Source organism: Raphanus sativus, chromosome 8 (assembly GCF_000801105.2).
Source record: "Raphanus sativus cultivar WK10039 chromosome 8, ASM80110v3, whole genome shotgun sequence".
NCBI lineage: Eukaryota > Viridiplantae > Streptophyta > Magnoliopsida > Brassicales > Brassicaceae > Raphanus > Raphanus sativus.
In genome coordinates this window covers 21,459,854-21,483,618 of record NC_079518.1, presented here as the reverse complement: position 1 = coordinate 21,483,618, position 23,765 = coordinate 21,459,854, and the positions used below count along the sequence as shown (strand labels likewise).

At 38.0% G+C, this 23,765-nt stretch overlaps 2 protein-coding genes and 1 pseudogene across 3 annotated transcripts; 2 read left to right on the top strand and 1 right to left on the bottom strand.

Moving 5' to 3' along the window:
• The first annotated feature begins 6,510 nt into the window (after positions 1–6,510).
• On the top strand, positions 6,511–8,987 carry LOC108820877 (receptor-like protein 48; annotated as a pseudogene).
• An 8,924-nt stretch (positions 8,988–17,911) lies between these two features.
• Positions 17,912–20,974, top strand: LOC108822647 (receptor-like protein 47). 2 transcript variants are annotated; one of them, XM_056992153.1, is made up of 2 exons: positions 17,912–19,533; positions 19,636–20,974. In XM_056992153.1, the coding sequence occupies exons 1-2, from the start codon at positions 18,468–18,470 to the stop codon at positions 20,961–20,963; spliced, it is 2,394 nt and encodes a 797-aa protein (XP_056848133.1). In that variant the 5' UTR covers positions 17,912–18,467; the 3' UTR covers positions 20,964–20,974. The 2 variants fall into 2 exon arrangements, with proteins under 2 accessions (XP_056848133.1, XP_056848132.1); XM_056992152.1 differs by having other exon boundaries at positions 17,917–20,974.
• An 81-nt stretch (positions 20,975–21,055) lies between these two features.
• On the bottom strand, positions 21,056–23,429 carry LOC108822648 (serine hydroxymethyltransferase 4). Its single transcript, XM_018595782.2, has 4 exons — positions 22,678–23,429; positions 21,766–22,156; positions 21,597–21,698; positions 21,056–21,517 (listed from the first exon to the last, which is right to left on the bottom strand). The coding sequence occupies exons 1-4, from the start codon at positions 23,353–23,355 to the stop codon at positions 21,273–21,275; spliced, it is 1,416 nt and encodes a 471-aa protein (XP_018451284.1). The 5' UTR covers positions 23,356–23,429; the 3' UTR covers positions 21,056–21,272.
• Between the last annotated feature and the right edge of the window lie 336 nt (positions 23,430–23,765).

Sequence of the window (23,765 nt, the reverse complement as noted above, 5' to 3'; positions counted from 1 at the left end):
GTATGTCCACTTTACTCAAAGAATCATCTGTATGCAGGATACTCAGAGAATATATATCCTATCGTGTCACAACATATTGAGGAACAAGAATGCTTTCCTCCAAACGTAAAGCGTGGTCCGGGGAGACAGAAGAAATCAAGATGGCAATCTTGGTTGGAGCTATCTAGGATGAGAGGACACAAACCCAGGAAGAAACACAGGGCACGGAGATGCTCAAACTGCAAGGAAACTGGCCATACGAAACCACAATGTACACAACCAGTTGACTAGTTGTCCAGACGACCTAAATTTAAGTCGTCCAGTCTTGATTACCCGTCCAGACAACTAATTTCTAAGTCGTCCAGTGTTTCGTCTACCTTCTACGAAGTCGTCCAGTGTATTAGACTACCTTCTACTATCCCTTCAAGTGTATTTTTTTAGACGACCTTTTACGAAGTCGTCCAGTGTATTTAAGTCGTCCAGTGTTTAGACTACCTTCTACTATCCCTTCAAGTGTATTTTTTTCAGACGACCTTTTACGAAGTCGTCCAGTGTATTTTATTTTCAGACTACCTTCTACTATTTTTAGACTACCTTATTTGTAAGTCGTCCAAACCTTCTAGACGACTTATTTGTAAGTCGTCCAGCTGGAAAACCTTCCAGACGACTTATTTGTAAGTCGTCCAGCTGGAAAACCTTCCAGACGACTTATTTGTAAGTCTCCAGCTGGAAAACCTTTCCAGACGACTTATTTGTAAGTCGTCCAGCTGGAAAACCTTACACAAGTTAGAAAATCTATACAAGTTAGAAAATATATACAAGTTAGAAAATCAAATAAATCATACATGCCCACAAACATACAAATAGATTTGTGTATACAAATAGTTTAAATATACAAATAGATTTGTGTATACAAATAGTTCAAATATACAAATAGATTTGTGTATCTATACAAGTTAAAAAATCTATACAAGTTAGATTTGTGTATCTAATCATACATGCCCACAAACATACCACCATCCTCATTATCTTTCAAATGCTGATCAACAAGCTCCGTCCATATAACCACAGCCATATTATCCCTCATAGTCTTCGCATTGGACCTAGCAAAGTCTTTAGGGCTAAAGGGGACCCCAAGAGCATGACATTCAATGTACTTTGCAGCGTACACGCCACAATCACCATTGTTGGCCGTCGGTACATCTTTCAGCAGTCTCTCATATGTGTATCGCTCCAACCCATGCATCTGGTCTCCGCACTCCACAATCAGATAAGGGACCATCTCGAGAAAAGGCTCCATTATCTCATCCCATCTTTCTGGTATGGTAGTTGAAGGTATGCTGTCCCAGACGACTATGTGCCTCTTAGGGATCGATATTCAAATAGCAACCCAATGTTTGTTGTCCAAGTTCAGTGGCGCATAGATATCATCAATGTCCTCCCCCCACTTCTTGTTTGATTGGCAAAATGAAGGCATTGATCCGTCATACAAACTCGCCGCCCCACTAGGTAGCATTCTTCCTAAACCATTGTGATCAGACGACGATGCTTTGAAGAACAGATACTGTTCTCTCCAAGACTGGGTAAAGTTGTGATCCAGGAAGCACATTCGCTCGCTCCGGAAAGATTGTGGGTTCTCCTTATACCTCTGCCTCAGCACATTCATCCTAGCATCTATATGCTGCATATAAAATAATACAAGTTAGAACCTTCCAGACGACTTATTTGTAAGTCGTCCAGCTGGAAAACCTTCCAGACGACTTATTTGTAAGTCGTCCAGCTGGAAAACCTTCCAGACGACTTATATATTTACAAATCTATATAAAGACAAGTTACCAGACGACTTAAAGATAAGCAGAAGACTTACTACGTCTTCCAGCCATGCTTTGGGTGTCCGGAGTTTATGATACCACCAAGTTGGTGATGTACGTGGTTTGTCCTCTAGCTTAGTTAAATAATCACTGCAAACAAAAAAGCAATCAGTTTTGGTAGACTAAATCAAGCTATTATGGGTAAAGCAATCACTTACGGATCAGTTTTCAACCAATCAGCGAGCTCCTTCAACTTAGGACTGTTTAGTGTGGGAAATGGATTATACTTTCCCACTCTAAGGAGTTTCCTTCTCTCTGCCGTATAAGGAGATATCTGCGTGGGAGCAGGTTTCTTCGTTCGTTCACTCCTTGCACGCACAGCAGCAGTGGGAGCTGTTTTGTCCAATACAACCAGGCTCGGTTGTTGATCGTTGGAAGCGAAGCTCGGTTGTTGATCGTTGGAAGCGAAGCTCGGTTGGTCAGTGGAAGTGAGAGGAACAATCTCTTTGGAGGTGACACCATCTGCTTTATCCTCCGGCAAGATCTTATATACCGAGATCGCCTCATCTGCTGTATCCTCGGCAACAATCTCTGCAATAAAAGTTGCAAGTTAACCCTGGACGACTTAAATAAAAGTTGTCTGGACGACTAGTTGACCCTGGACGACTTAAATAAAAGTTGTCTGGAAATTAGAAGACCCTGGACGACTTAATTCTTGTTGGGAGAGGATTTGATACTAACCTCTTTGGGCAGAGGAGAAGGCTGTTTCTTTTGAGGAGAAGGCTTTGCCTTTTGAGGAGCAGGCTGTTTCGTTTGAGGAGCAGGCTGTTTCGTTTGAGGAGCAGGCTGTTTCATTTGAGGAGCAGGCTGTTTCGTTTGAGGAGTAGGCTTTGCCTTTTGAGGAGTAGGCTTTGCCTTTTAAGGAGCAGGCTGTCTGGTGGAAGTAGGATGATTGGTAGGAGGAGTAGGATGATTGGTTTGAAGTGTAGGCTGATCCTTTGAGAAGTAGTCTGTTTGTTACTAACCCCGGTTTCTGGGGCTTGTGGGGTAGGCTGTTTGTTACTAACCCCGGTTTCTTTGGCTTGAGGGGTAGCCTGATTGGTGACACCAACCTTCTTCTCCACAGCTTCCAATCTATCGGACATCTTCCTAATCTCCCTGATGCACTTCTTAAACCCATCTTTCATCATGTCACCTAAGTCCTTGAACATATTTTCTAACTCCTCTCTGGTCACCCAACTAGCCTCTTCTCTAGCCTCTTTAGGAGCCTCTTCTCTAGCCTCTTTAGGAGCCTCTTTAGGAGCCTCTTTACGAGCTTTCTTCCGAGGTCTCTGATTGTCTTCCTCCTCCTCCTCCACCTCCACCACAACCATCTGTTTGGCTCTTTTCGATGGAATCACAAACTTAGGTTTTGTACCAGTGACTTCCCAGCAGTCCATGGTCCACTTCCACGGTCTCCGATCATACATGACTTTAATGATGTTCTCCACGGGCACGTCCTCAACCTCAGAGTCCCATTTTGGTCACATTTCACTAATGTCCTTCTCAACAAAGTTGATCACGCGGGTCTGCAGTAAATAGAAGAAGAATCGAGTTAGATATTTGAAACAAAATACTAAATAGACGACTTAATTATAAGTCGTCAACTAAGTCGTCCAGCTGGACGACCTTCCAGACGACTTATTATAAGTCGTCTACTAAGTCGTCCAGCTGGACGACCTTCCAGACAACTTATAATAAGTCGTCTACTAAGTCGTCCAGCTGGAAGACCTTCCAGACGACTTATAATAAGTCGTCTACTAAGTCGTCCAGCTGGAAGACCTTCCAGACGACTTATAATAAGTCGTCTACTAAGTCGTCCAGCTGGAAGACTTTCCAGACAACTTAATTAAGTGAAGATGGAAAGGTACCTGACTCAAGATAGCAGCTTTCATGAATCTGCGGCCTCTGCTGCCCTCGTAAGCCAGAATCGGTGGAGACGGACTGTTTTCTCTGGGTAGACCAATACTAGCACCCAATCCCGGAATAGCTGTGTACGCCCAGACCTGAAGAACTTGTATAAACCCATCCACGGTGTAATAGCCAGTAATATCTTTGTTCCACAAAGAGTCCATCAGCACCTTAAACGCGACTCTCCCCCATGGATAATTCTCAAACCGTTCTAAATCCATCACTAGCCTTGCCAGAACAGCTCGTGTAGCGCTTGAGAACTTTCTCCCTTCAATGAATCCAGTGAAGACGGAAAGGTACGCGAGTCGCTTGCGATCTTCCCTGGACCAATCCCCGCATCTCTTCAGTGCTGCTATTATCTGATCAGTAGTTGGCCCAGCTTCCAGATGAACTCCCATCATCCCCCAGAAAGAAACCATCTCTGGGGTAACTTCACATTCTGGTGTCTCAAGGTCCTCGATGTACTCGCAGTTTAGACCAGTGATGTTTTCAAACTCTAACAGTGAAAACCTCGCAGGTTCTGGACCAACGAGACACCACATCTCGTACTTCTTCTTAATGTCCAGCTTTAAACCGAGCAAGTAGTGAACCAGCCTTGAAGCCCAACCAAATCCCTGCTCCTTGAACTTGATGAAAACTCCCAATCTCGACTCCTTGAGCTCTTCAAATTCAGCATCGGTGAGAGCTTCCCTAAGAGCAGTATGCAACTTCGTGTTATCCGTATGATACGAAATGCTATTGTGGGGTTCTGGCTCTTCCCCTAATGTGTATAAACTACGGGGGAGTTCTGGAATATCCATCCTTTTCGTCTGCAAAATAATCAAAGACAACAATAGAAGTCAGAACACAAGCTAAATCAATCACGCCTTAATTGTTACTCCAGACGACTTAGTAGATGACTTAAATATAAGTCGTCTAGAAAGTCGTCCAACTGGACGACTTAGTTGACGACTTATATTTAAGTCGTCTGGAAAGTCTTCCAAATGGACGTACTAAGTCGTCCAGGTTGAAGACTTTCCAGACGACTTACTTACAAGTCTTCCAGTAGAAAAATTTCAAGCGGACCTGATTAGTCGCAGAAGGAGTTGGAGTACTCGTCATTGTGGTTATAGATCTGAAAAAATAAACGTGAAACGGTGAGAATGATTAAATTGAAAGAGACAACGTTTTATGTTCATCTTTTCCACGAGTTTGATGACTTACCGGCGTTAGGTTTACAGAGAAACGGCGCTACGGTTTACAGAGAAGAAGCGGCGGCGCTAGGGTTTAGAAGAAGCGGCGGCGCTAGGGTTTAGAAGAAGCGGCGGCGCTAGGGTTTAGAAGAAGCGGCGGTGCTAGCTAGTGTTTAGAGGAAGTGGCGGTGAGAACGTTGGTGAGCACGGTGGCGAGGGCGACGGTTTGTTCGGAAATAGTGGAAGTGGGGGCCTAGGGTTTAGAGGAATCGGCGGCGCTAGGGTTAGAAGAAGCTGCGGCGACAACGGTGAGAATGAAGTGAGATAGATAGCCGATGTTGAGAACGATGGTTGTTCGGAAATAGTGGGAATTCGAATCGCCTTTGATATCGCCGGTGAGAGAGAACTGTTAGGGTTTCTGAATTTCGCGGAAAATGAAAAAAAAAAAAATCACCTTATATATTGGGTAAATAATCCGGTTAGCTTTAAAAGTACATTGGTAAACTTTAAGGTTTGGTCCGGTTTAGACGACTTATTCTGGCTGATAATGTACATCAGACGACCTAATATTTAGTCGTCTGGGAACAGAAGACTAAATATTAAGTTGTCCAATACCCTAAAATGAACCCCTAAACTAAAATGACTAAATTAACTTACTAACCACGTTATAAAATCAAATTATACTTCAATAGTGTTTACTATACACAGAAATGAACACGCCTAGGTAATTTTAAAAATTTTCAAAAACGGTTTTAATGCTTTCCAAAATCTAACCCTAAGAACACATACAATACTACAACATATGTTGATGAAACATAAACTAAAGAATATCATGACTCACTACTTTCACTCATCTGGGCTGAAAACAATTGAAATTTGTTATATATTAATTTATATCTCTTAAGACATATGTTAATTACATAATTCCAATTTTTCACTTATCAAAATATTTTTTACAAAATTTTTAAATTATGTTTAAGAATAACTGTCCAGACGACTTAACTTAAAGTCGTTTGGACGACTTATTTTCAAGTCGTCTGTTTACAGACGACTTGCGAGGGGTAGAAACGTAAAAAAAATCCGTTTTTTTGTTTGTTCACAAGGAGATAGTTGTAATTTCAATAGTCTTTTACGTTACTTTTGCCTTTGACCCAAGTTGGGGTACTCTTTTGGGTTTGACTCCAAGTTTTGAGTCACAATTGATAATTCTCCCTATTTAAATTTCAAAAAGTGGCTCTCGGTATAAAATACTTATTCTTTTAACCTCCGCCAATTAGTTTGTTGCTAAAACAGAAAACGTTCCACGTTTTTGATGGACACTCCATGATCATGGAAAATCTTGAAAGAGTCACCGTCAATCCCAGTACCTTCACATCTGGAAGTCAGAGGTATCTTCAGGCTTGTTTGCGAGTTTCAGCGATAACCCCACACAGCTGGAAAATTGCACTAAAATAAAAACGTTCAATTTCGTTGACTATGTGGAGCATTCACATGGAAATAAGAAAATATTTGTGAAAGAAATTAGCTTCACAAATATATATATAGAATCCCCAACATCAATCGTTTCACAGCAAAAGAATATAACAAAACAAAAAAGGATGATAATATGGAGCTTGCGTTTAATCTTCTACTTTTGTTACTCAATTTATGTGTTTGCTTTTCCTGTTAGGCACTTATGCCGTCCAGACCAGAGTGATGCTCTTTGGGAGTTCAAAAGAGAGTTCTATGTCCAAAGGCCCGAATTTCCTTCGTGGAAGTCTGATCTTAAGACAGAGAAGTGGATGAATAACACCGATTGCTGCTCTTGGGATGGTATCTCTTGTGATTCTAAGTCAGGCGTGGTGGTTGGTTTAGACCTCGGGGACAGTTTTCTCAATGGCCCATTGAAGACTAATAGTAGTCTGTTTAGACTACAACATCTTCAGAGCCTAAACCTTAACACAAATAATCTTTCAGGTATTCTACCAAACACTATCAGCAATCTCAAATATTTGAAGAGTTTGACGCTTTACCGTTGCAATTTCTTTGGAAAGATTCCTACTTCACTCGGCAATCTTTCTTACCTCACGGATCTTGATCTCATGGGTAATGATTTCACTGGTAACGTACCGGATTCCTTGGCCAACTTAAACCGACTAACACGGGTGCTACTTGGATATAACAAGCTCAGTGGAAACTTTCCTCTCGTGTTACTCAACAATATGAGCGAGCTTAACGAGATCGACCTTTCTCATAACCGTTTCAAAGGTATGCTGCCATCTAACATGAGTAGCCTGTGCAAACTAGAGTACTTTGATCTTAGTGAAAATTCATTTTCGGGATCTACCCCATCATCTCTCTTCATGATCCCTTCATTGACGTACCTTCTTCTAGAAAGAAACGAGTTCACCGGTCCACTTGAAATTGGGAATGTCTCTTCGCTGTCTAAATTTGAAACTTTCTCTCTTGGAGAAAACAGTTTCAACGGGCCAATCCCGAGATCTATATCTAAACTTTCCAGGGTCTCGTATCTTGATCTCTCTTCCTGGAACACAGGGAAGGCCACGGTTGACTTCAGCATCTTCGTGCAACTCAAGTTACTTGAGATACTTGACCTCTCCTACCTGAATACAAAAAGCATGGCGGATTTGAGTCTTTTCTCAAATCTCGTGTCACTTAGAAGCTTGGATCTTTCCGGGAATAAACTAAAGATCGTTTCGACTCTCAATTTTTACTCACCTATAGAAGAGTTGACTTTATCATCTTGCAATTGGTTTTGGTTTCCCAAGTTTCTACAAACCAAAACCAATTTGTCCTACTTGGACATTTCTGCAAATCAAATCGAAGGCCAACTACCAGAGTGGTTATGGAGACTATCAGAGTTGGTACTGCTTGATGTAAGTTCAAATGCATTCCATGGACCGTTTCCTTTGTTACCCAAGTCTATGGTACACTTTTTAGCCTCTGATAATCGGTTTTCGGGTAAAATTCCTAATACAATATGTGAATTGGCTTCTCTTGAGACACTTGTTTTATCCCACAACAACTTCAGTGGTTCTATTCCTCTCTGTTTTGAGAATCTCAGTACTACTTTGTCGGTCTTGCATCTTCAGAGTAATACTCTCTGGCCGTTTTCCAGAGGAATCTATAAATGATCACTTGATATCACTTGATGTTGGTCACAACCGGCTACGGGGAGAACTTCCAAAGTCCTTGATCAATTGCACTCGCCTCGAGTTTCTAAACGTGGAAAACAACAGAATCAGTGACAAATTTCCATTTTGGGTGACTTTGTTTCCCAATCTAGAGGTTCTTATCCTTCGCTCTAACGAGTTCCACGGCCCAATATCTTCTCTTGGGAATCCTTTGAGTTTCCCCAAGCTGCGAATCTTTGACATTTCAGAAAATCTCTTCACCGGAGTCTTGTTTTCAGATTACTTTGCTGGTTGGAGTGCAGTGTCATCAGTAGTAGACATTAAAGGTGGTACGTTGATTAGGTATGGATCTCATGTAGAATACTATCATAAATCGGTGGCTCTGGCGATCAAAGGATTCAAGATGCAGCTGGTTGGGAGTGGTTTCACAATGTACAAAATCATTGATGTCTCTGGAAACAAACTGGAAGGTGATATTCCTCAATCTATCGGTTTGCTCAAGGAACTGATCGTGCTCAACATGTCAAACAACGCTTTCGCATCCCGTATTCCATCATCTTTTGGGAACTTGACCAATCTCCAATCATTGGATCTATCTCGAAACCGATTATCTGGCCAAATCCCACCAGAGCTTGGGGAACTCACGTTTCTAGCACGGATGAACTTCTCTTACAACATGCTTGAAGGGTCAATACCACAAGGCACTCAGATTCAAAGCCAGAATAGTTCTTCTTTTGCTGAGAATCTTGGGCTATGTGGTCCTCCACTCCAAGAAACCTGCAGCGGAGAAGAGGAAGAAACAAAGCAAGCAGAAGACGAAGAAAAAGATCAAGTATTGAGCTGGACTGCAGCTGCAATAGGCTACGTACTTGGTGTATTCTGTGGTCTCACCATCAGTTATATTCTAACTTCATACAAATATATATGAATGGTTCTTGAGGATCTGTCACTCTTCTGATTAAATATATACGCATCAGTTTTTAGGAGATTGGTGTCTCCAAGCAATAATAAATCAAACATTTTTTTATTAATACAAACATGGTTAACTTGCTTTTGTGGTTTTTACTCTGGTTTTTTTAAGTTTTTTTTTATAAGGTTTTTTTGAAAGTTTACTTTGTTTCCTTCTTACTTCAGTTTGGTTGAGAAACGTACTAATACAAATGACGTCTTCATTTTCCATGAAAAAGTACATTTCACATCCACATGTCGACTGGTAACACCTTTGTAAAGATATCTGCAGTATTAGCTGTGTCACAACAGTGATGATCTTTTCACTTACCAACAGGGCCGGCTCAATACTATTAAGGACCCTAGTACAAAAAAATTCTTTTAAACCTTATGTTATAAAAAATTATATTTAAGCCCTATATAATAACTAATTTTAAATATATTTAAGTTACTTTTACACAAATAAACTAACATGCATGTTTTAATTTGAGTTTTTATTAAATTTCTGTGCTCACATTTTATAATACTACATAAGTTTAAATTTAGTATACTATATATGTCACTAAAAAAATTAAAAAAAAAAAAGAAATTAGGGTGGGCCCTGGGGCGGTCGCACTGACCGCCCTGGGGCGACCGCCCTCCATGCTAAGCCAGCACTGCTTACCAAATCACGATCAAAGTTACATTTCACATCCACATGAAGGACAGTTCATAATTCGAAATGAAGGACATAGGAGATGCTAAGAAGATACTAAGGATAGAGATATCTCAAGACAGAGAGAAGGGTACTTTAATGGTAACTCAAGAAGATTACATGATGAAAGTGTTTGGAAACTACAATATGGATAAATCTAAAAGTCTTTCAACACCTTTGGAAGAACAATTTAGATTGACCTCAGCTACAGAAAATGAAATCAAATAACAGTATGAGAATATGAAGGAAGTTCCCTATCATAGTGCCATTGGATCTTTGATGTAATCCATCGTAGGAAGGAGGCCTGATCTTGCGTGGGCAATTGGTTTGGTATGCAGATATATGAGCAATTCTATCAAATATTCATTGGCATGATGTCAAGTGTATTTTGAGATATGTAAAGGGATTAACTAAGATGAGGCTCTCACATCCACATGCTTACCAAATCACATCCACATGCTTACCAAATCACGATCAAAGTTACATTTCACATCCACATGCTTAGTTCTCTTGTGTTGCACTGAATTATTTGACAACACAGCCACACTTGAGAATCCAGAAAACACTTCCACGTACCTGATCTTGGATAAACCCCAACTCATTCATGAAACTTCTAAGCCACACTTCTCCCCAAGCTACTTCACCAACGCAATGTACTATGCCTCAGTTGTAGATAACTCCACTACTTTCTTCATACTAGAACTCCAACTCACTACTTTTCCTCCAATTGTAAATAACACTAGATTTTGACCCGCGCTTTTGAAACGCGGGATATTTTACGATGAAAAATTTCACTAATAATTTAACAAATATTTTGGTAATTTTTAAAGAGTGTGTATTTAAAATATTTTTTCATTTAAATCAGTATTTTTAAATTCAACCCGATTGTGATTATACCGGTTAATCCGGAGATCTGACAATTCAATTTATGTTTTTAAAATATTCATATTAAAAATCACTAAAACCCGAGACTAACCGATTGAACTGATGGATGACCGATATGTAATCTAATTGGATTTAATTGTAATAGTTTCATAATTTGTAATCTTATAATCGAAATTTTAAAGTTCACTATTTTGCAATTTATGAAATTATGACGTTTCTACAAAATTTTAAAGAGAAAATGATAGATATAAAATAACTAAGATTAATTATTGTATTATTTGGAAACATTGATGGTAGTATAAAAATATATTGTTTGAAAACATTGATAGTAGTATATAGAAATAAGTATATTGTTTGGAAACACTGATAGTAGTATAAAGAAATAAGTATATTGTTTGGAAACACTGAAAGGAACATTAGTGATTAAATGTATGTTTAACTATAAAGTATAAAAGTGTATTTAATTTAAAAACTTACAAAAAAATGTTAGGTCCAACAGAATGTTTCTGTTTTAATAAGATAGATTCATGTTATCTGACCTTCTCCTATCCAAGTTTGCTCCAGATTCTGCATCACAATATCCTTTTATAATGAACTGACCATCCTTCATGAATGAGAGCCTCATCTTAGTTAATCCCTTTACATATCTCAAAATACACTTGACATCATGCCAATGAATATTTGATAGAATTGCTCATATATCTGCATACCAAACCAATTGCCCACGCAAGATCAGGCCTCCTTCCTACGATGGATTACATCAAAGATCCAATGGCACTATGATAGGGAACTTCCTTCATATTCTCATACTGTTATTTGATTTCATTTTCTGTAGCTGAGGTCAATCTAAATTGTTCTTCCAAAGGTGTTGAAAGACTTTTAGATTTATCCATATTGTAGTTTCCAAACACTTTCATCATGTAATCTTCTTGAGTTACCATTAAAGTACCCTTCTCTCTGTCTTGAGATATCTCTATCCTTAGTATCTTCTTAGCATCTCCTATGTCCTTCATTTCGAATTATGAACTGTGAATCTTCTTAAGATATTCCACATGCTTCTTCTCTTGCATGCTTTTCCTTTATATATTGTCTGTGAAATCTGTTGCTGAGACACCTACACGAACACACTAGTCCAGACGTTGTAGCGCAAAAGGTCGAAAAACAATCTTGTTGCAATACACCCTCACCTTCCTAACATTACCCACACACACACACACACACATATATATATAACATATAAACTATATATCACTAAAATAAATTAGTGAATAGTTAGAACTAATAATAAATTAATAACCTATCTAAAAGTCTAAAACCTAATAGAAATATGAAAAATAAGAAAAGCTAATATAATATATAAAATTAATATTAATAATATAAAATTCGTTTTTGTTTATATAAAATATTCATCAAGGCTATTATTTTAAATTAATGATTTAGTGACTCAGCTCAAAACAAATAACACATCAATAATAATTTAGCTTAAACTTAATAAAAATATCACAAATAAAAAAAATTAGCTAAAATCATGGAGAACATGACAAATAAGCAAAATCACTTCATAAATAATAGTATAGATATATATATATATAGATAATTGATGATTCATCTTAAAAGACATTCATAATTAAGTTATTAATATCTCAAATAAGGGCTTCACTCTCCGTTCATTATATGTTTCTAGTTCTAAAAAGTAAGTTTTAGAAAAGTTAATATCTCAAATAAGGGCTTCACTCTCAATTTTTCTCACCAAAAATTAAAACCGAATTCACTCTCGCAAAAAGGCAGAACATTTTTTTCACCAAAATTGTAAAATCAATTTCCCACAAAATAGAAAAAATCGATTATTTCACAAAAATCACAAAATTGAGTTTCTTCCACTAAAAAGTAAGTTTCTCGTAAAATCATAAAATCATGTTTTGTCGCTATAACCAAACAATCAAGATTTACGTCAGAATTGTCAAAATCTTGTTTTCCGCTAAAACCACAAAATTAATTTTTCGCCAAATTGAGTTTTCTCTCCGAAACCGAAAAATCAAATTTTCCATATATTAATCGCAAAATTGAGGTTTTTCCCCAAAATTGCAAAATTGTGTATTCCTACAAAACTAGTTTTTCCATCACAGACACCAAACAATTATTTTTCCAAAATTGTACAAGCAAAAAATATTTCTGAAGCACCAAAGAATTATTTTTTCAAAATCGTACAAGAAAAAACAATTATTTTTGTTTTCCGCTCAAATCACTAAATGAGTTTTTTCGCCAATATAAAAAAAAAAGTTTTCCGTCAAAACCACAAAACAAATTTTGATCTGTATTTCAGATTACCCTTTGTAACCAAGAGAAAAATTATACCTTTATTATTTCAAGTTTAAATCAAAGTGCTTAATTAGGCCTAGGTCTGGGCATTCATGGTCTCAATCGGTTTTTGGTTTTTTCTAATCGGGTCTTGTTTTTTGGGTTTATCAAAATCAACCCCATTCGGGTTACATGAAACTTTGGTTTTGGGACCGGTTCAGGTTCTATCGGGTTCGGGTCGGGGTTAGTAAATCTTCAAAGAACCAATACAATCCAATGTACTTTCAGGTTCAGGTCTCAATCGGTTCTTCGGCTTAAAAGTCCCTGATTTGTACATGCTTTTCTTTAACCAAAGCATAAGTAAAATCGATTCAAAAATATGAAAAGATCATCAAACATGATCATTCAAAATCAAATGAAAGGTAAACATAGTTATTGATTGAAATAAAACCAAATAAATGAAAGCATAAACATAAATCCAAGTAATTGAGATCTAAAACAAAATCTAAAAGCTTCAAACTTCAACCGCAAGCTTCAACCGCCACCTTCATTCAGCCTTCATGTAACTGATAATTATTTTGGATGTTCAATTGTATTTTAAAATATTTTGGATACATATTATGAATTAAGATCATGTTTGGTACAAGTTCTTTTTAGGATTTGAATGTTTTGGCTTTTATCGGATATCCACTTAGGTTCGGCTTCGGTTCGGATAAGACCCATAATCTGAAATACCATAAAATAAGATTCATTTGGTATTTATGTTCAAATTTATTTTTGTCAGATCCGATAGAGTTCGGTTCGGTCTTTCGGGTTTGGTTAATTTTCCATCCCTATACCTGAACCGAAGACCATAACCAGAACCAAACCAAAATACCAAAACCATAACCGGACAGAAACTCTCAAAGACTCGAATGATTCCTGTATTTTGATATGTGGAATAACTGAACCTAACCAGAACCAAATCGACTACCGAACGGACACCTAAATATATTAAAATATTAATTATATATACATATAAGATAATTATATATATATATATATTAAAAATTGATTAAAGGTATCCAAAATATTTGAAAAAAAATAAATTATTATAAAGTGTCCGAACTACCATAAAATATGTGAAAATATAAGAATATTTTTCCTGACTTATCTAAAATAAACCAGAATATCCAAGATTTTAAATCCGAATGATCGTAACTATTCTATATTTTACCCAAAATACCCAATATTTAACCTGAATCATTTGAATTATTCAAAATAACCGAACCAAAATCGGAACCGAAACAAAATGAGAATAAAAAATTTACAGGTATTTTCAGTTCTAGTTTTACTATCTGAACGGAACCCGAAACAACCCTAACTGAATCCAAACCGTTACCCGAAATGCCTGAAATATATGAACCGAACCGATACCCAAAATGTCCAGGCTTCGAGATGAGATGCTATGGAGAACAGAGAGCTTCGAGATGCGATGGAGAACATAAAGCTTCGAGATGAGATGCCATGGAGAAGAGAGCTTTGAGATGAAATGAGCTCGGAGATGGGTAGATCGAGAGAGAGAGAGAGAGCTTGAGATGTTCGAGATCCAGAGAGAGAACTGGAGAGGTGTTGGAGATCGAGAGATGAGAAGTTGTGTCTATGGGATCGAGAGAAGAGAGGCTGTGTCTGCGGCAATTAGAGTTAGGTTTTCTTGTAAATATTGAATTAGGTTAATGGAAAAATTGTAATTATGTAAAATAGATGCAAGATTTACGTCGCGACTGCGGGTTTTTACGGTGTCAGACTGCGTTCGGCCGCAGACGCAGACGCATATACTCTACTCGCATCAATAAAACGAACAAGATTTACGGAAAACATTGACGCAACCGCAGCCACAGAAGGCTGCGGCAACCAAACGAATAGCCTAATGTAGGCTAACCTTTCGTCCACCACTTTATTGTTTAATATATAAATCTGGATTGTAGGACTTTGTGGACCATCCACCAATTATTCGTCAAATGAGACTTGTTGAAGAGTCAAGCTTTCCATTTTCTCCCATAAATGTAATAAGATAACTCATAAGCATCACTTTTTCACAGCAAAAAAAAAAAAAACAACCAGAAAAATTATAATGCATTCTTGCATTGAGAAGAGAAGATGATAATATGGAGCTTATTTTCCTGTTCTCCCTTTCTGATTTAATACTTGTTTTTGCTTCTTCTGCTAAGCATTTGTGTCCTCCAGATGGGAGTTCAAGAGTGAATTCTCTGTCCAAGAGTTAGATTCCTCTTGGTTGGAGTCTGATTTGAAGACAGAGAGGTGGAGGAACAACACTGATTGTTGTTCTTGGGATGGTATCTCTTGTGATTCTAAGACAAGTAAGGTGGTAGAGACCTGTGGGGGAGTTCTCTCAACGGCCCTTTGAGATCTAATAGTAGCCTTTTTAGACTACAACACCTACAGAGTCTTAACCTTAGCACCAACAACCTTCGGGCATTCTACCAGATTCCATCGGTAAACTCAAATATTTAGAGGTTTTGAAGCTTCGCTACTGCAACTTCTTTGGAAAAACTAGGTGTGTTACCCGCATATGCGGGCACAATTCTCTTACAAATATTTATTAGTTTATATATTTTATTAAAATTTGTATGTTTATTATTTTATTAAATTTTTGAAACACCAACATATTAAAAATATTTTTGATTTTGAAATCTTATACTTTTATTATCACTTTTTGTAACTTATTTTTACTTATATTTTGCTCATATTTTCCACTTTTCATTATTTATATTTTTCATTACATATATTTTCTCATCTATACTATTTAAACATAAACAATAAAAAAATTTACTTACAAAAAGTAATAGTTGGATCAATATATTTATTATTAGATTGAAATAAAAATAATTTCTAATTTTTTATTTTAAAATATATTTTTAAATTTTGGATAATTCTTATCACTATTACTTTTAATCATTTATCTAATCATAAAATTAAAATTCGTTTTTATTTATGGATAATTTATATGTTTATTCATTAAGGACAATATCGATATTAATTACTCTAACTTTTAACGTGAGAGCTCCGTTGCGAAAGATCACTTCGCAAACAATAGTATAGATTCCTTCTTCACTCGGAAATCTTTCTTACCTCACTGATCTTGATCTTTCAGTTAACCATTTCTTTGGAGAGCTACCAGATTCAATGGGCAGCCTAAACCGACTATCAGAGTTGCAACTTATATATAACAAATAAGGGCTTCACTCTCCGTCCATTATGTGTTTCTAGTTCTAACTATGCGAACCTTGGATCTCTCAATTTTTCTCACCAAAAATTAAAATCGACTTCACTTGCAAAAAAGGCAGAATATTTTTTCACCAAAATTGTAAAATCAATTTCCCGCGAAATAGAAAAAAATCGATTATTTCACAAAAATAAAAAATTGAGTTTCTTCCACTAGAACCGTAAAGGTAAATTTCTCGTAAAATCATAAAATCATATCTTGTCGCTATAACCAAACAACTAAGATTTACGTCAGAACCGTCAAAATCTTATTTTCCGCTAAAACCAAAAAAAATTAAGTTTTTCGCCAAATTGAGTTTTTTCTCCGAAACCGAAAAAATCAAGTTTTCCATTAATCGCAAAATTGAGTTTTCTCCCTAAAATTGCAAAATTGTGTATTCCTACAAAATGAGTTTTTCAATCAAAGACACCAAACAATTACTTTTCCAAAATTGTACAAGCAAAAAAAATTCTAAAGCACCAAAGAATTATTTTTTTTGAAAATCGTACAAGAAAAAAAAAATCTGGAAGATTTTTGTTTTCCGCCCAAATCACTAAATGAGTTTTCTCGCCAAGATAGCAAAAAAAAAAGCTTTCCATCAAAACCACAAAACAAATTTTGATCTGTATTTCAGATTACCCTTTGTAACCAAGAGAAAAATTATAGCTTTATTATTCCAAGTTTAAATCAAAGTGCTTAATAAGGCCTAGGTCTTGGCATTCATGGTCTCAATCGGTTTTTGTTTTTTTCTAATCGGGTCTTGTTTTTTGGATTTATCAAAATCAACCCCAGTCGGGTTATATGAAATTTCGGTTTCGAGGCCGGTACAGGTTCTATCGGGTTCGGGTCGGGGTTAGTAAATCTTCAAAGAACCAATACAATCCAATGTACTTTCAGATTCAGATCTCAATCGGGTTTTTTGGCTTAAAAGTCTCTGATTTGTACCTGCTTTTCTTTAACCAAAACATAAGTAAATCGATTCAAAAATATGAAAAGATCATCAAACATGATCATTCAAAATCAAACGAAAGGTAAACATAACTATTGATTGGAAGAAAACCAAATAAATGAAAGCATAAAAAAAATCCAAGTAATTGAGATCTAAAACAAAATCTGAAAACTTCAAGCTTCAACTGCAAGATTCAACCGCCACCTTCATTCAGCCTTCATGTAACTGATAATTATTTTTGATGTTCAATAATATTTTAAAATATTTTGGATACATATTAGAAATTAAGATCATGTTTGGTACAAGTTCTTTTTAGGATTTGAATGTTTCGGCTTTTATCGGATCCACTTAGGTTCGGCTTCGGTTCGGATAAGATCCATAATCTGAAATACCATAAAACAAGATTCATTTGGTATTTATGTCAGGTTTGGATCGGTTCAGATTTATTTTTGTAGGATCGGATCGGGTTCAGTTCGGTCTTTCGGGTTTGGTTAATTTGACATCCCTATACCTGAACCGAAGACCATAACCGGAACCAAACCGAAATACCAAAAACATAACCGGACAGAAACTCTAAATTCTTGAAGGATTCATGTATTTTTATATATGGAATAACTGAACCTAACCAGAACCAAATCAATTACCGAACGTCACCTAAAGATATTAAAATATTAATTATATATACATATAAGATAACTATATATATATATATAGTTTAAAATTTGATTAAAAGTATCCAAAAATATTTGAAGAAAACTAAATTATCATAAAGTGTCTGAAGTCCGAACTACCAGAAAGTATCTGAAAGTATAAGAATATTTTTCCTGAGTTATCTAAAGTAAACCAGAATATCCAAGATTTTAAATCCGAATGATCGTAACTATTCTATATTTTATTCAAAATACTCAATATTTAATCTGAGTCATTTGAATTATTTAGAATAACCGAACCAAAATCGGAACCAAAACCAAATGAGAATCAAAAATTTCCAGGTATTTTTCAGTTCTAGTTTTACTATCTGAACAGAACTCGAAACAACCTTAACTGAATCCAAACTGTTATCCGAAATGCCTGAAATATTTGAATCGAACTGATACCCAAAATGTCCAGGCCTGAGCTTAACCATAAAGCCCCTGCTTTCTGGATTGTTAACCATCTATACCAGGAAATTATTAGGACAATGTAGTCTAACCTTTCGTCCTCAACTTTATTGTTTAATATATAAATCTGGATTGTAGGACTTTGTGGACCATCCACCAATTATTCGTCAAAGGAGACTTGTTGAAGAGTCAAGCTTTCCATTTTCTCCCATAAATGTAATAAGATAACTCATAAGCATCACTTTTTCACAGGAAAAGAAAAAAACAAACAGAAAAATTATAATGCATTCGTGCATTGAGAGGAAGATGATAATATGGAGCTTATGTTTCCTGTTCTCCCTTTCTGATTTAATACTTGTTTTAGCTTCTTCTGCTAAGCATTTGTGTCCTCCAGACCAAAGAGATGCTCTTTGGGAGTTCAAGAGTGAATTCTCTGTCCAAGAGTTAGATTCCTCTTGGTGGGAGTCTGATTTGAAGACAGAGAGGTGGAGGAACAACACTGATTGCTGTTCTTGGGATGGTATCTCTTGTGATTCTAAGACCGGTAAGGTGGTAGAGTTAGACCTGTGGGGGAGTTCTCTAAACGGCCCTTTGAGATCTAATAGCAGCCTTTTTAGACTACAACACCTTCAGAGTCTTAACCTTAGCACCAACAACCTTCCTGGCATCCTACCAGATTCCATCGGTAACCTCAAATATTTAAGGGTTTTGAAGCTTCGCTACTGCAACTTCTTTGGAAAACTTCCTTCTTCACTCGGAAACCTTTCTTACCTCACTGATCTTGATCTTTCTGTTAATCAATTCTCCGGAGAGCTACCAGATTCAATGGGCAGCCTAAACCGACTATCAGAGTTGCAACTTAGATATAACAATCTTGATGGGAACTTCCCTGCTGTTCTACTCAATCTGAGCGAGCTCACTGACATCAGACTCAGTTACAACAAGTTCAAAGGTATTCTCCCATCTAACATGAGTAGCCTCACTAAACTGGAGTCTTTAGAAATAAATGGAAATTTATTTCATGGATCTTTACCGTCACCTCTGTTTATGATCCCTTCCTTGATTCGACTTAACTTGGAAGGAAACAGCTTCAGTGGTCCCATTGAGATTAAGAATATCTCTTCACCTTCTAAACTCGAAGTTTTATCTCTTGGACAAAACAATTTCGATGCGCCAATCCAAGGATCTATGTCAAAACTTGCCGGGCTCAGAACTCTTGAACTCAACTATATGAATACAAGAATCACGCTTGACTTGAGTTTTCTCTCACATCTCAAGTCGCTTGACTATCTAGACCTCTCAGGGAATGATTTGAAGTTCAGCTCAACTCTCCGTCTTCCCTCCCTAGGTTGGTTGTTTTTATCATCCTGTAATATCGTTGAGTTTCCCAAGTTTCTACAAACCCAAACCAGTATGCTATTAATAGACATTTCTGTCAATAAAATTAAAGACCAAGTACCAGAGTGGTTTTGGGGACTGCAAATACCGCATGTTAACATCTCTCAGAACTACTTAAGCGGTTTTGATGGATCTGCCGATGTTATTCAAAGAACCGGGGACGTAGTTACGCTTGATATAAGCTCGAACGCTTTCCGAGATCCATTTCCTCTGTTACCCAACTCTACAGATTACTTATTTGCCTCTGATAATCTATTCTCGGGAGAGATTCCAAGGGCGATATGTGACTTGGTTTCTCTTGATAGACTTGTTTTGTCCAACAACAACTTTAGCGGCTCAATCCCTCCGTGTTTGAGTACTTATCTTTCGGTCTTGCATCTCCGGAACAACAGCATCTCTGGTGTTATTCCAGGAGGATTTATGAGTTACATGTTGATATCACTTGATGTTGGTTACAACCGGTTATCAGGAGAACTACCCAAGTCTCTGGTTAACTGCACTCGTCTCCAGTTTCTGAACGTGGAAGAAAACAGAATCAGAGACACCTTCCCAGTCTGGTTGAGATCCTTGCCTATTCTAGAGATTCTCGTCCTTCGTTCCAACGAGTTCCACGGACCGATATCTTATCCCGGAAGCTCTCTCCCGAAGCTGCGAATCTTTGACATTTCGAGAAATAACTTCACTGGGATCTTGCCATCAGATTACTTCGCTGGTTGGAGCGCAATGTCGTTACCGGTTGTATACTTCGAAGGTGATTCTCAGTATAGGTTTTCAGGAGTTGGCAAACCGTACTACCGTGCGTCTGTGTCTCTGAGAAACAAGGGATCGAATATGGAGCTGGTTGGGAGTGGTTTCACAATTTACAAAACCATCGATATCTCTGGAAACAGATTCCAAGGAGGCATTCCCGAGTCCATCGGTTTATTGAATGAACTGATTGTGCTCAACATGTCAAACAACGCTTTCACAGGCCGTATTCCACCATCTTTGTCAAACATAACCAGTCTTCAGTCATTGGATCTATCTCGAAACAAATTGTCAGGTGAAATCCCTCCGGAGCTCGGGAAACTCACTTTTCTGGCGTGGATGAATTTCTCATACAACAGGCTTGAAGGTTTAATACCACAAGGCACTCAGATTCAAAGCCAGAGTATTTCTTCATTCGCTGAGAATCCTGGGCTATGCGGTGCTCCTCTCCAAAAAACTTGCGGTGGGGGAGAAAAAGCAAGAAATCAAGAGCAAGAAGAAGATCAAGTATTGAGCTGGACTGCAGCTGCAATAGCCTATCTACCTGGTGTATTCTGTGGATTCATCCTCGGCCATATTCTGACTTCATATAGACATGAATGGTTCATGAGAATCTTTCACTCTTTTGCTTAATCTTTCAAAAATCTTTAATCATTCCGAGTCACCAAACATAAGCCATTTAAGTTGAACATGAGACTTGACCCCAAAAAATGGGAGGTTGAACGTGAGCAAGAGAAACTCGCTGATATTATTAAAGCCAACAAAATACAACAATTTCAATAGGAAAAAACAAGAAAACGTTCAAGAAAATAACCCAAGAAAAACCTTTTTTACTGTTTGTTTCATCTCGTCGCCTTGTAATTTCCAATAAGGCGACCCTACAAAAGCATATCACATATAGAGAAATAGAAGATTACTCTTTTCATAGAGAAGATGAGATCTCTAATCCTGGTACTTCATCTCAGACATGAGAAATCCAGGCATCTCATAAGAGGCCGAGAACTTCTCCACATCAGCCTTGAGCTCCTCGATCTCCTTGTTGTTCACCAATCCCTTGTTGAAGTCCTTCAACAGCTTACCGTGCTCCTTCTGGATGTTCAATGTGAGTGTCACTGATCGGCTCAAGAACTCTCCTATCTTCTCAAAGTCCTTCTCCACCAATCCTCTCGATGTCATCGCAGGTGTACCTACAAAAACAAACATATTAGGATATGTTCTTCGAAATCCAACTAGTGAGATTCATGAACATTTTAATCACTCTCTTACCGATTCTTACACCTCCAGGAGCAAGAGCACTGCTATCTCCAAATACAGCATTCTTGTTCAGAGTAATGTTGCACAGATCGCAAAGCTTCTCAACCTTGTTACCTGACAGAAGCAGAATTAGATAAATTAGGACTGGTTCATAATATTTTCTCAAATATTATCCACATACCGGTCAATCCAAGAGGGCGAAGATCCCAAAGAACAAGGTGGTTTTCAGTTCCACCGGTTACAATGCTGTATCCCTTGCCCATCAGGTAGTTTGCAAGAGCAACAGCATTGGCTTTCACCTGTTTGGCATAGACCTTGAAACCAGGAGTATTAACCTGCTTTAGTGCAACAGCCAGAGCACCAATCTGGTGATTGTGAGGACCACCTTGAAGCGCAGGGAACACGGCAAAGTTGATTTTGTCCTCAAAGTCATAGACAGCACCCTCGGGCTGCCCCTTCTTTGGTGGTTTCGGGCCCTTCCTGTAGAAGATCATACCCGCCCTTGGACCCCTCAAACTCTTGTGCGTTGTTGTTGTCACAACGTCACAGTACTCAAATGGGTTTGCAGCTTCCTGCAAATCAAAATAAAAACTCAATCAGCTAATGTGATTTAAACAATCTTGGCAAGTAACATTAGATTGGTCAAAGCACTTAGGCCCTGGCAAAACGCTAGAGTCAGCGACCAAACGTTGTTCGTTGCGACCGATCGCAGCGACCAAACGTTAGCGACCAGCGATTAAAAATTTTGGACGCTAGAAATTTTAAAGTGGGATCAAAATCATACGATTAGATTTTTTTTTTTTTTTGAAAAAACAGTCGCAATCACTGGTCGCTGACTCTGTTCAGCAAACGAACAGGGCCTTAATCAGCTTATAAGTTCCCATGGCACAGTCACACATGCTTAGAGGTGTTGAGAACTAAAAGCAAAAAAACTAATACATTTTTGCTGAATGAGACACTAGATTTGAATAATGAGATATAACAATCTTTTTTGATAAATACACCCTAAAACAATAGATTTAATATATGAAATGCAGTGTTCCACAAATCATCAAAATCTTTTATAATCCAAAACAAGATCGATGCAATATACCTGAGCAGCAACGAGTCCACTAATGTGAGCCATGTCACAGAGCAAAAGAGCTCCAACCTTATCAGCAACAGCTCTCAATCTAGCGTAATCCCAATCCCTAGGGTAAGCACTACCACCACAGATGAGCAGCTTAGGCCTAAAATCCATAGCCTTCTCCTCGAGCTTATCGTAATCAATGTAACCAGTGGTGAAGTTCACCTTATACGGAAGGCTCTCAAAGTAGATCGAAGTGGCAGAGATCTTCTTCCCTCCGGAGGTATAGTATCCATGCGTGAGATGACCACCGGAAGGGAGATCAAGCCCCATGATACGATCGTGAGGCTGGAGAAGGGCGGTGTAGGCGGCGAAGTTGGCGGGAGAACCGGAGTAGGGCTGGACGTTGACGCCCCAGGAGGAGGGATCGAGGCGGAAGGCTTCGAGGGCGCGGGAGGAGCAGAGGTTCTCGATCTGGTCGATGAACTCGTTGCCTCCGTAGTAGCGGTTCCCCGGCATGCCTTCGGAGTATTTGTTGGTGAGGGCGCTCCCGAGGGCTTCGATGACGGCGAAGGAGGTGAAGTTCTCGGAGGCGATGAGCTCGATCCCGCGGCATTGGCGGCGTTTCTCTTTCTCGATGAGGTCGTGGATCTCGGGATCGACGGTGACGAGAGGGGTGTTTCCCCAGGATGAGACTGGATCCATGGTGTCGACGAGAGATCTGAGATTCGGAGGGAGAGAGAGAGATCTGAGATGGGAGAGTGAGAGAGAAGTGGAAGGAAGGTTGTTGGGTTTAAAAGCGGGGAAGTAATAGTGGTGTTATTACGGATTTGACCCTCTTTGCTAATTTTGGTGTTCATTGGTTGGTTAGGTGTGTGTGGTAGAATAAATAGTGGGTGTGTTTTTAGTGTTTAGTGTTCTTACGCCCGACCAAATTTTATATTTACTTATTAAAGTTGTTTTGGTTAGCTCTGTAGACGACTATTTTCTTTATTTTCAACTTCAGAAAAAATCATAGATATTTATATACTTTTTTAAATAAATTGAATTTTTGGTAAAAATTACAAATACGATAAACTTAGAAATAAATGAGTGACGAGCATGTTTTGACTACG